The sequence below is a fragment of the Emydura macquarii genome, unplaced genomic scaffold (genome assembly GCF_026122565.2).
Source record: "Emydura macquarii macquarii isolate MOO-44397 ecotype Brisbane River unplaced genomic scaffold, CSIRO-AGI_Emac_v2 contig_1254, whole genome shotgun sequence".
In the NCBI taxonomy this organism is placed as follows: Eukaryota; Metazoa; Chordata; order Testudines; family Chelidae; genus Emydura; species Emydura macquarii.
In genome coordinates this window covers 10,441,500-10,452,239 of record NW_027131391.1, presented here as the reverse complement: position 1 = coordinate 10,452,239, position 10,740 = coordinate 10,441,500, and the positions used below count along the sequence as shown (strand labels likewise).

At 57.4% G+C, this 10,740-nt stretch overlaps 1 protein-coding gene across 1 annotated transcript in view; it reads left to right on the top strand.

Moving 5' to 3' along the window:
- RASAL1 (RAS protein activator like 1) overlaps positions 1-10,740 on the top strand; it is a 70,473-nt gene that overhangs the window by 43,900 nt on the left and 15,833 nt on the right. The window contains exons 11-14 of the mRNA XM_067550266.1: positions 1,209-1,273; positions 3,739-3,851; positions 7,959-8,151; positions 9,988-10,125. Of these exons, the coding sequence (XP_067406367.1) occupies positions 1,209-1,273; positions 3,739-3,851; positions 7,959-8,151; positions 9,988-10,125 (509 nt within the window). The remainder of the gene's footprint in view (positions 1-1,208; positions 1,274-3,738; positions 3,852-7,958; positions 8,152-9,987; positions 10,126-10,740) is intronic.

The following is a 10,740-nucleotide window of genomic DNA, read 5'->3' as shown; positions in this document are numbered from 1 at the left end:
TAGAAATTACCCAAGGGCTGCACTTCTCGTCATGCCTGGGGTATGCTGCTGGCTGCCTGCCTGGACCGAAGGCAGAAGCGATCAGTCTGGGCTTGGCCCAGGTCCAGCACCAGCGTAGCGAATTGTTTTGCATCTGGCCAGGACCAGCTCTGTGGCAGGGAGAGAGGCAGAGGCCGTTCAGAGAAACACCCAGGGTGGGAATGGACTAGCTTCACGGCCCAATTTTCAGTCACTCCTTTCCTGTGCTTGCGGCAGGGCTACAGGGCTGGGGGAAGGAGGCTTTATGCTCCCTTTCAGCTCCATGTGTTACAGCGCCTGCCCAGCTCAGTGCAGCTCAAAGCAGTCTTGAGACAGCTCTAACTCGCCAGCTTCCCCTGGCAGCCATAGTGCTGTCCATGCTGGTCACACCCCTCTGCCTAGCCCCAGGGAGGCCATGTAGGTAATGCAGGGGAGTTCTCGGGCTTCCCTCCCACTTCACGGGCCTCTTTACACTGCCAGAGTGGAGTCTGGGGCCTTAGTGTGACTGCGGACAAGGCCCTGGGCCCTGCCATCCGAGGTGAGAACCACAGCAGGGGGCTTGTCGCCATGTCTATCCCCTCGCCTCCTGCTCACTTTCCCGGGCATTGCCGCCTTGCATGTGAGATGGCGCCATCTCCTCTGGGATCCTCATCCGTGCCTCCCCTGCTGCAGCCCTCAGACTTATGTCCCTACCCCCCGAGGCTGGCCCTCTTGACTCCAGACCCCTTCCTGCACTTGCAGAGAATGGCCTCTCTGGTTCCCTGCCGCCTTCAAGCCATTCAGCTGGCTCCCCATTTGTTTCAGGATCCAGCATTTGTCTCTCCAGTCCCTCTGCTCCTCACAGCCACAGCCTCTCGTCTGTCTCTGCTGGTGTGAGCGCCTTCTCCCCCGCAGCTCCTGCACCTCCAGCAGCTGTGTGGCTCCACCCCCTCTTTTACACAGTCTCCCCTGGAGCCCCATCTGCTCTTCGCTGCTGACACCCCTCAGTCCCGCTGTCCCTCTGCTGCTGGCCATAGGGCTGACGGCTCTGAGTCACCGGACAACGTCTTTGCACGTAGCCCCTTGCTGGGTCTGGCGGGTGCTGCGTACCCTGCAGTGCACTGTGGGCTGCAGGCTGTGTGAAAGGCACTGTGGAAATGCCATGTGACATGGGTTCCAGCCGGGTTATAATCCATTTTCTTTGCTTCCAGCTGATCCGAACACGCTCTTCCGCTCCAACTCCCTGGCCTCCAAATCCATGGAGCAGTTTATGAAGGTGAGTGCGGCGAAAGCATCGCCGTGAATTCTGGGAAATCCAATGTTAGCAGCTCTGATCTGTGCCATACCACAGCATGCTAAGGGCCCCTCTACACCTCCTCCGGAGCATGTCCTTCCCAAGTCCCTGGGAAACATTAACAGGGGGAAAAGTGACATGCTAGCCTACAGCTGGCAGCCAGCACCTCCTGGCTATTTCAGATTCCAATGGTAGTGGCCTCAGGCAAATCTCTCTGTGTCCTTACCTGTGGTGGAAGTGGTGGATGCAGGGAGCTGCTTGTCTGCTAATATTCATCTGCCAGGGATGTGGTGAGGATTAACTGATGTTTGCAAAGTGCCTGGCCATGAGAAGAGCCCCAGAAGGGCTAAGACACAGCACTGTGCACACTGGTGCTTGTGTCTCGGTGGGGTGGCTTATTCACCCCCCTGAGCGACAGAAGTTATGCCAACATAAGCTGTAGTGTAGACATAGTCTTGGAAACTGCTTTCTTAATTGTCAGTAGCATTGATGGGTATAAACTTCTCCCCGGGCTCCATCCTGAGTGGCTCTGCAGCGCTTTGAAAATACAAAGCACGACCAAGGCTAATGGGAACACACACGTGATGTGGCAGGACGCTGTGTCCAGCAGAGGGAGGGCCGGGCACACGCAGCATCAGCAGAGACCCCCTAGATAGTCTGTATGTCACAGGCCACCATCAGCCCCACACACTGCACCCGACAGCCAAAAGGAGACCAAAGCATTACAGCCACAGGCAGAGAGCAGGAAGGACTGAGACACCCCAGGCCCCAGACCCCCGCAGTGGCAAGGAATTGCTGAAGTGAGATACACCCAGAGAATGCTGCCAAGTGACCCAGGAAGGGCTGCCGAGGAAGGTGAAACCTTGAAGGTCCTGGCCGGCCTGACTTGCACACACTGTAGCTCTGTCATCCCTGCTAAGATCCCCGAGGCAACGAACACGTGTTGTCTCCTGCTGTGAAACCCTGGTGGGGTTTTACCATGCGGTGAGCGAGGCAGGCCACCCCTGGCGGGGGAAGAGTGCTGATCTCCGATGAGCACTGCAGGGGCTTTGTCTCCACTAGGGTTTCATGGCGAGTCGCCATCGCATCAGTCATCTCGCTGGAAAGCCCCTCTCTGGCAGGGGGCCAGAGCCGTTCTCTCCTTGCCTCCTGCCTCATAGCCCCGCAGGAGAGCTTTCCTGCCCTAGCATCTCTGCTTCTTTGGGCTGCTTGTGCCCTGCAGCCCCTTTAGGGTGACCAGATGTCCCGATTTTATAGGGACAGTCCCGATATTTGGGGCTTTTTCTTATATGGGCGCCTACTACCCCCCATCACACTCGATGTCTGGTCACCCTACTCCCCTGGCAACCCGCTCTCTCCACCAGAGGGTGGCAAACACCGTCCTTACAGCTGCAAGAGGGGCCACTGGAGAGTGATAGGAGGCTTCAGCAACCCCCTGGGAGGCAGGTCAAACCTGGGCTTGTCCCTTGGGTGGCAGCCCCTGTAATGAGTGATGTGCCTCCTCCTGGCCTCTCCTGTCCGTATTGTTCATCCTTTCTACCGCGCAAGAAGAGCTCGCGGAGCGTTCTCTGAAAACATCTGCTGAGCGTGCAGCAGCAGCCACACGAGCCAGTCGAATGTCAGGAGCCACTAGGAAAGGGACAGCTAACAAGACAGGAAATATCAGAGAGCCACGATAGAAACCCATGGTACGCCCACCCCTTGCATCCTGTGAGCAGTTCTGGTCGCCCCATCTCAAAGGGGTACGTTAGAATTGGAAAAGGTACAGAAAGGGCAACAAAACCAATTCGGGGCATGGAACAGCTTCCATCTGAGGAAAAGAGAGGAGGGACTGTTCATCTTAGAAGAGAAACGACTAAGGGGATGTGATCGAGGTCTGTAAAATCATGACTGGTGGGGAGAAGTGAATAGGGAAGTGTTATTTCCTCTGACACGTAAGACAAGAACCAGGGATGAAATGAATAGGCAGGAAGTTTAAAACAAACACAAGGAAGTTCTTCACACAGCGCACAGTCAGCCTGTGGAACTCACTGCCACGGGGTGTTGTGAAAGGCAAATGTCTAACTGGATTCATAAAAGACTGAGATACGTTCATGGAGGTTAGGCCCATCACTGGCTATTAGTCAAGAAGGTCAGGGATGCAAGCCCCTGCTCCTGTCCCTAAACCTCTGCCTGCCAGAAGCTGGGCGTGGAGGACAGGATGAAAGTCCTGCTCTGTTCACCCCTTCCTCAGTATCTGGTATGGCCACTGTCAGAGACAGGACACTGGGCTAGATGGACCATTGGTCTGACCCCCATGGCCGTTCTCATCATTTCTTTCTTTCTTCATCTCTGTTCCTTCCCTTTATCCTCCTCTCTTTCCCGATCTTCCTCTTTGTTTCTCCCATTCTCTCTCATCCCCTTCCCACTCCGCTCCATCATCCACCCCTTCTCCACGGTCTCTGCAGGTGGTTGGGATGCCCTATCTCCATGAGGTCCTGAAGCCCATCATAAACCGGATCTTTGAGGAGAAGAAGTATGTTGAGCTGGATCCATGTAAGATAGAGCTGAACCGGACCAGGTGAGCAGCGGGGATCCATACTAGGGCCTGCTGGGATACATCTGGAGTGACTCCAGTGGCTGTAGTGGAGTGGGTCCATATCCACGTTGCCATAGCTGCGACCAGGATCTGCCCATAGCACCATCTGTTCAGGGGGAAACTCCTCATGTCACAAACCAAGAGTCATTTGCAGCTGCTTTTCCAGAGCAAGAACTAGCTGCTCCGAAAGACGCCCCAGTGCATGCTGCCCCAAAGAGCACTGACCTCCCGGGAGAGGCAAATCTCACACATCGAAGGGGTCGGTCCAGATGAGGAAATGGACTGGCCCAGTCCCACCCAGTGAGGTGCCAGCCAGCGCTGGGAGCCTTGGGATGCTGAGCGCATCCTGCCTGTCGAACGACATGATCTCTTGACTGAGCTGCACTGACTGGGTGCAGCACCAAGGCGGCCTTGGAACGACACGGGAGCTGGCAACGCCTCACTGCAATGCCGGTGACCTCTAGTGTGTACGCCACACTCGGTGAGCAGCCGGATGCCAGGGCAGGCTGGAGGGAAGGGGAGCTTTACAGTTCGTTCTGGGTTGGGATTCGTGTTAGCAGAAAGCCCTTTGCCCCCCGTGCTGAGATGGGAGCACAGTGGGCTGAGGCTGTGGCATGTGCCCTCCTTTAGCATCTCACCTCTACCTGCTGCACAGCCTCTCTTGTCCTACACACATTCCCACTCCTGGGGCCTGCCCAGCAGCAACTCAGCCGTAGGAATGCAAAGCAGACAGCTGTTCAGAGCTATCAAGGGGAGCCCCTCCGAGTCTCTGCTGTGATCGGTGCAGTGATGGGGCCTGGTGTGCGGGATGGGGGCACGCTGCAGCAGGTTGGGGTAACCAGCTGGGCTGCACTGCCATGGCTGTGTGGCTGGACGAGGCACCATGGTTGCTGCAGGCCGGGGGTTCCTGCCATGGTCTCACGGGAATTATGGACCTCAGAGAGCAGAGCAAAGGGGCTCGGGATGGTGGCTGTGCTGGAACGTGCGTCTCAGTTCAAAGGACCCAGGAGCTGGGGAGAGAACTGGGGAAGTAGATGCCTAGGAGCTGCTTGTGGTGTGGTCAGAGGGGGCCGTGTGTAGCTGAGAGGCGAGCACAGGGGCGAGCGGAGTCGCTGACTAGTGCCTGGGTGAGGCGCGTTCCAGTTAGAAATGGCAAATCAGGAAAACAGCGACACATGGAAGCCGGTGTAATTCACGGTTCGTTTTCCCACTTAACGGCGCTAATTAAAGCAGAGAAAAGTGAGTCTGAGAAGTGATGCATGCCTCTAAAAATAACCCCGGTGCATGAGCATGGCCCAGACCAGACACACCAGCAGGGAATTGTGATGCACTCCTGAGCTGCAAATTCGAGGTCACCTCCCTCCCCCTCTTCTGCCGCCACGCTGGGATGGGGACGAGGAAGGATTAAAACGTGTCCTCCAGTGCCTGTGGCATGATCTCCCCTTCTCCCAGAGCCGTCCAGGTAACTCCAGGCAGACCAGAGCAGCTTCTTCCCCTGAGCCCTGGCTGCGGTAGTTCAGCCTTTCTTCAGGGGAGGCTGCTCTGATCAGACTTCACCAGTGCTTGCTGCATGTGTTGCCTTGTCCTGGGAAGACAAGGGGCTGGGTTCTGCCCTGCCTTTCTTCCCTCCATGGGCTGCCGGCTCAGCCCTTCCCATCTCAGCGGCTGCCTGGAGCCTGTGTGAAATGAGCAGGCCAGTCTCAGCCCAGCCATTAGAGGGCAGTAGCGCTAGTCAGCTCCTCAGAGGGCCCAAGGATCAAATGAGCCGTGGACAGGGTATCCCCCCCAGGGCTTGCCCTGCACCTGCCCCTGCTGCACCTGCTCTGGGGTAAACTGAGGGCTCTGCTTTCCAGCGCCATCCGTCCAGCACTGAACTGACTCAGCACCTGTGTGGGGAGCCTGCCAGGGGCCAGCCAGTGGCACAAGCAGCTGGGTCTCTGGAGAGCTGAGCGAGCTCCTTTCTCACGGTGCCACCTCTCCCCTGGCCCAGGGCCCCCTGCGGTGTGCGGCCCCTGGTCCTGGGAGAGGCCCAGGGCGAAGGATTGCACCCCTTCCTGGGGCAGAGTGCAGAGCAGCAGTCGAACACACCTTGACTGGGGACGGGGATCGGCCAGCTGAGCGCCTGTCTGCAGACTGGAGGCTCATCAGGGGATGGTCTCTTGATACAAATGGCTCCCCAGCCCTGTCCTCAGCCTGTTTGCCAGGGGAGGTCTCGCCCAGCCCCCATGGTCCCGGGGGAGGGGTGCTGGTGTGGGGATTTGGGTCTATTATGCACTAGTGAGGTAGAAGTAAAGCCGTGCCCTGCCCAGGACCAGAGCCGGCTGGAAGGCCAGTGGCAGTGGGGTCCCTTGGGTGGCCTGCAGGAGGTCAGAGCCTGTGTGGGGAGCAGCTGCTAATTCTGACTAGCCAAGTGCAGCTGTGTGAGCAATTCTCCCCCAGCAAGGGGCACAGGCGGGTCTGCAGATTAGTCATTGCCAAGGCGTCAGCAGGTGTTCTCTGCCCGGGGGGGCCTGGCCTCCACCGGGGAACGGAGCCGCTGAGTCCAGCAGCGTCTCGCTGCAGTGAGCCAGTGAGACCTACAGCTTCCCCATCCCCGCTGGCCTCCCTGGCTCCAAGCCTGGAGCCATCACGCTTGGCTTTGCCGGGCACCCCATGCTGGCCTGGACACACTGGGGGCTTCTGGAGCTCCACCAGCACCGAGCAGCCCAGTCCTCCTCCCAGGGGCCTTCCCAGGAGAGAGAGCTCATGCTGGTTGCTAAGCAACTCCATCTTGGGGCGTGGCACTCTGTGGAGGGCAAGAGCCCTCCAGGACTGGGGCACAAGGACTGTCTCATCAGGGCGTTTCCCCGCTGCGGGGATTCGGCAGCTCGGCACCGTTCTGTGCACGCTCCGCGGGGATGTGGGTTTAGGGGGCTCAGGAGCAGGGCCCCGAGGGCATCCAGGGAACGTCGGCAGTGACATCAGTACAACGGACTTCAAAGCCACAGGTGCAAGGCACGTGCCAAGGTCAGTCCTGCCTTGTGCCAGTGGACAGGAGCCCAGAGACACGGTGGAGCTTGGTGTGGGCCAGGCGCAAGGCAGCTCCGGCTGAGTGAGCTGTGCTGCTGCTGCTGGTAGCCCCAGCTGAGCCAGGGACCCCAATGGACACAGCAAGAGGCAGTCCCTGCCCCCTAGACAAGACAGAGGATTGCCCCAGCTTACCCATGGGGACCAGATGCCCAAGGAGATGCACTGATTTGCCCAAAGTCACACAGGAGATCTGGGGCTGGTTGCTGACTCTGGCTCCCAGCCCAGTGCCTTTCTCCCTTTTGCAGGGCCAAACGTGCTTCTGATGGTTCATGTGCCAGCCCGGTAGGAGACGCTAGCTGCAAATTCTTCTGGGGAAAGGAATTGCTGGCGGTCCCTACTTCGATCTCTCAGAATGGGCCGTGAAGATGAGTCAGGCCCAGCTGAGCCCTTTGCTTTTGAAGCCAGGATTTGCAGCGCCCAGCTTCGCTCTAAGCAGAGGTCACTGTGACCAGGATTGCAGTGCGCACGTCGCAGGGGCTGGGATTGGCTCTGGGAGCTCTCAGAGCTGCTGCATAATTGAACCTGGCCACTATACCAGGGCCGGGTGTGCTTTGTGTGCACACAACCCCCTTCCCAGAGCCGTGGGCTCCAGAAGCCTAAGGTTTGCTTTGTTAAAGACAAGCCTGAATTTCAGAGGTGCTGAGCACCCCGCCCCCCATCCGCTAGAGCGAGCAGCGAGCGCTCAGCACCGCTGGAAAGGCGTGTGAGTTTCTAGCGCTTATGGCTGCAAGGAAACCTTGGCATCAAATAAATGGGAGCCCCTGCAGGAACCACATCAACAGTTCAGTCTGCAAAATCCTCCATTTCAAAGCAATGGCCCTGAAACGGACACTGCAGCCTTTCCGCTTGCTGCAGTAGTTTGCCACCTGGCCATATACGGATACCTGGCACATGCCAGGGCTGCAGGGGGCAGCTTTGATCATATGCCAACAAAAGCAGCGAGGCACAAGAGACAGACTGCCTGGCAAAGGCTCCTGGGGGGTTGGTAATGAACGTGCGTTGCTCTGGGTCTGTCTGCAGGAGGATCTCCTTCAAGGGCTCCCTGTCCGAGGCCCAGGTGCGGGAGAGCAGCCGGGAGCTCCTGAAAGGCTACCTGAGTGACATCCTGGAGTCCATCGTCGGCTCAGTGGAGCAGTGTCCCCCGATCATGAGGGTGGCCTTCAAGCAGCTGCACAAGCGGGTGGAGGCGCAGTTTCCGCAAGCAGAGCATGAGGTCAGGCAGGGGCAGGGGGTGAAGGGGGAGGGGGTCGTGAGGGAGGTTTCATCTGTGGGCAAACAAGGGCCCTGCCACAAACCAGCACGGCTTGGAGAATTCCTTGGGAAGGACTCTTTGCCCTCTAACCTTTCACTCTCACAACACACTGGCCAGGCGTCTCGCTGTCCTCCGCTAGTGGCCGGGCCACGTCAGTGCATAGGCTGTAGCTCAAACATGCCTGTGCTTAGGTGCTAGAGTCCAGGCTTCAGTCCCATTAAGGATCCAACTGGGGGGTTGTTATCCTGGAATCTCAGAGCACTTCAGCAGTGACGTTAGCCTCACAATCTTCCCGGACAAGCAGGTGAAGTGACTTGCTCAAGGTCAAAGAGCAATTCAGTGGCAGAGCAGGGAATGAACCCAGGAGTCCTGTCTGCCAGAACTCGGCTGTAACTCCTGTTCATGGTCTGGTGCCTTTCTCACCGGCACCTCCCAGCTGTGCTCCTGCCTGGCCCAGCCCTCCTTCAGCCGTCCATCTGATGGGATCGCAGCACGAGAGAGCAGTCGACCTGTTGCTGTCCTGTCCCCATGCTCCAGCCAGGCTGCTCAGCAGGGTTTTTTCAGTCCACTTGGACCTGAGGGATGGTTGCTGCGGCTGGAGTTGGGCCTGGGGGAGGGGGGGGGAAGGATACCCAGGGACCAGCAGGAATTTGAAGAACCCACCCAGGCCCTCCCGACTGGAGACAAGTGTCCATGCAGCAGCTCTGATTTGTGGGCTTGCTGTGCCATGCAGCTAGCGGGCCTTGCTCTCTGCATTAAGCCATGCAATTACCTCTGCCTTGGAGAAAGCCGCCTGAGGAGCCAGGGAGCTGCGGCGCTTTCTTTGGCTACAGTTAGCTGGCCCTGGATGCAGACGGGGGCTGCAAAGACTGCGCACGAGGCCGTGGGGAAGAAAGGATGTGGGCCTGGGTGATGCCTTTCTGGCAGGGGCAGCTCAGCATGCCGTGAGCAATGCGCTCCCATGGCTTTCCACGGCCAATGGCGCTGTATCTCAGCAGTGCAGCCCTCTCGCAGTCCACGGGAAGTCACAGTCCACTGCTTGTGACATCACAGGAGCCAGCTGTGAGGTCATAGGCAGAGGGTCATGACCTGACCCAGGGAAATCAGGAGGGGGAGCAAGTGAAATCTTGAGTGGCAAAGATTCTGTTTCTGTGCAAAAGGCCCAGCTAATAACCCCTGGGGGGAGCTGCTGAGGTAACAGATGTGCCGGGGAGAATTTCTCCAAGGAGGATGTTTCTTTTTCAGGGTTTTTCCCCTTTTACTGGAGGGGGGGAGGCGGTCTTTATGATTGTGATGCATGTGACTGTGATGTCTGGTGTACTGTCCCTAAAAATGTATGCAAGTGCTGCCTTGTGTGCAAAGAAAACAGGACAGCCCAGTGGTTAGGGCAGTAGTGTGGCACTTGGGAGACCTGGTCAAATCCCTGCTCTGCCACAGACTTCTTGTGTGACCAATGGCAAGTCACTTATCCTCTCTGGGCTTCAGTTCCCATCTGTCCAAGGGGATAACAGTCTGGCCCTGCCTCCCAGGGTCTTGTGAGGATACACGCATTGCAGATGCTATAGCAATGGGGGCCATATTACATACACTGGATAGATCTTGTTCTCCCACATATTTCCGAGGAGATGCACACACCATGCTCTCTCAAGGATACTTGACTTATGTTCTTTGTTGTTTTCCTAAATCTAAACCAAAGTCCAGCTTAGCCTGCAAGCCAGCGGTAGGACTTTGCGTGTGGAATGAGGTTTCAGGTGGTGGCTGCTGATGCTGGCGGTTGAATTTCTGACCCTCCCTTAGGATGTGAAGTACATCGCCATCAGTGGGTTCTTGTTCCTCCGCTTCTTCGCTCCTGCCATCTTGACGCCAAAGCTGTTCAACCTCCGCGACCAGCATGCCGACACCCGGACCAGTCGCACACTTTTACTGCTGGCCAAGGTACCCAGCAGGGGGGAGGGGGAACCTCCTGCTTTGTGCTGGGTTTTCGTCCTCTTTGACTGTTTGTCTGATGCCTGCGTGGCACTGCTGTAATGTGTGTCGGGTAATGTGTAATGTGTGCCTTGGCTAGCACCCCCTCCCAGGGGAGAAATCCCCAGAGGGCAACAGAAGCCCAAATCTTGTTGGCTGCTCTGACACAGCCTTGCTGTCTGTGGAGCTAGGCCAGTCTGGAAGATCTGGCCTGGAGTCCCTTGCGTCAGGATGTGATGATAGTGCAGTGTAAAGAGCTCTTTAATGTGGCCAAGAAAGGAGAACAGGACCAACCGCTGCAGCAGACTCCCCAGGACAGCGGTGCATCCTCCAGCTCGGGGGGTCCTCGAACACAGCCAGATACAAGTGACTGGGCTCAGCACAGGGGGAGTTAGGGGCAGTTGAGAGGCCTGTGATCTACACAAGGTCAGACTCAATCGAACGATCCTTCTGGCCTTCAATTCCATGGATCTGTTAAAAGAGGAACCGCGTGCGTCACATCCAACCATCAAACCTGACACTGCAGAACAAATGGAGCAAATCATCAAACAAGCAATGTGCAAACACCTAGAGATAATAAGGTGA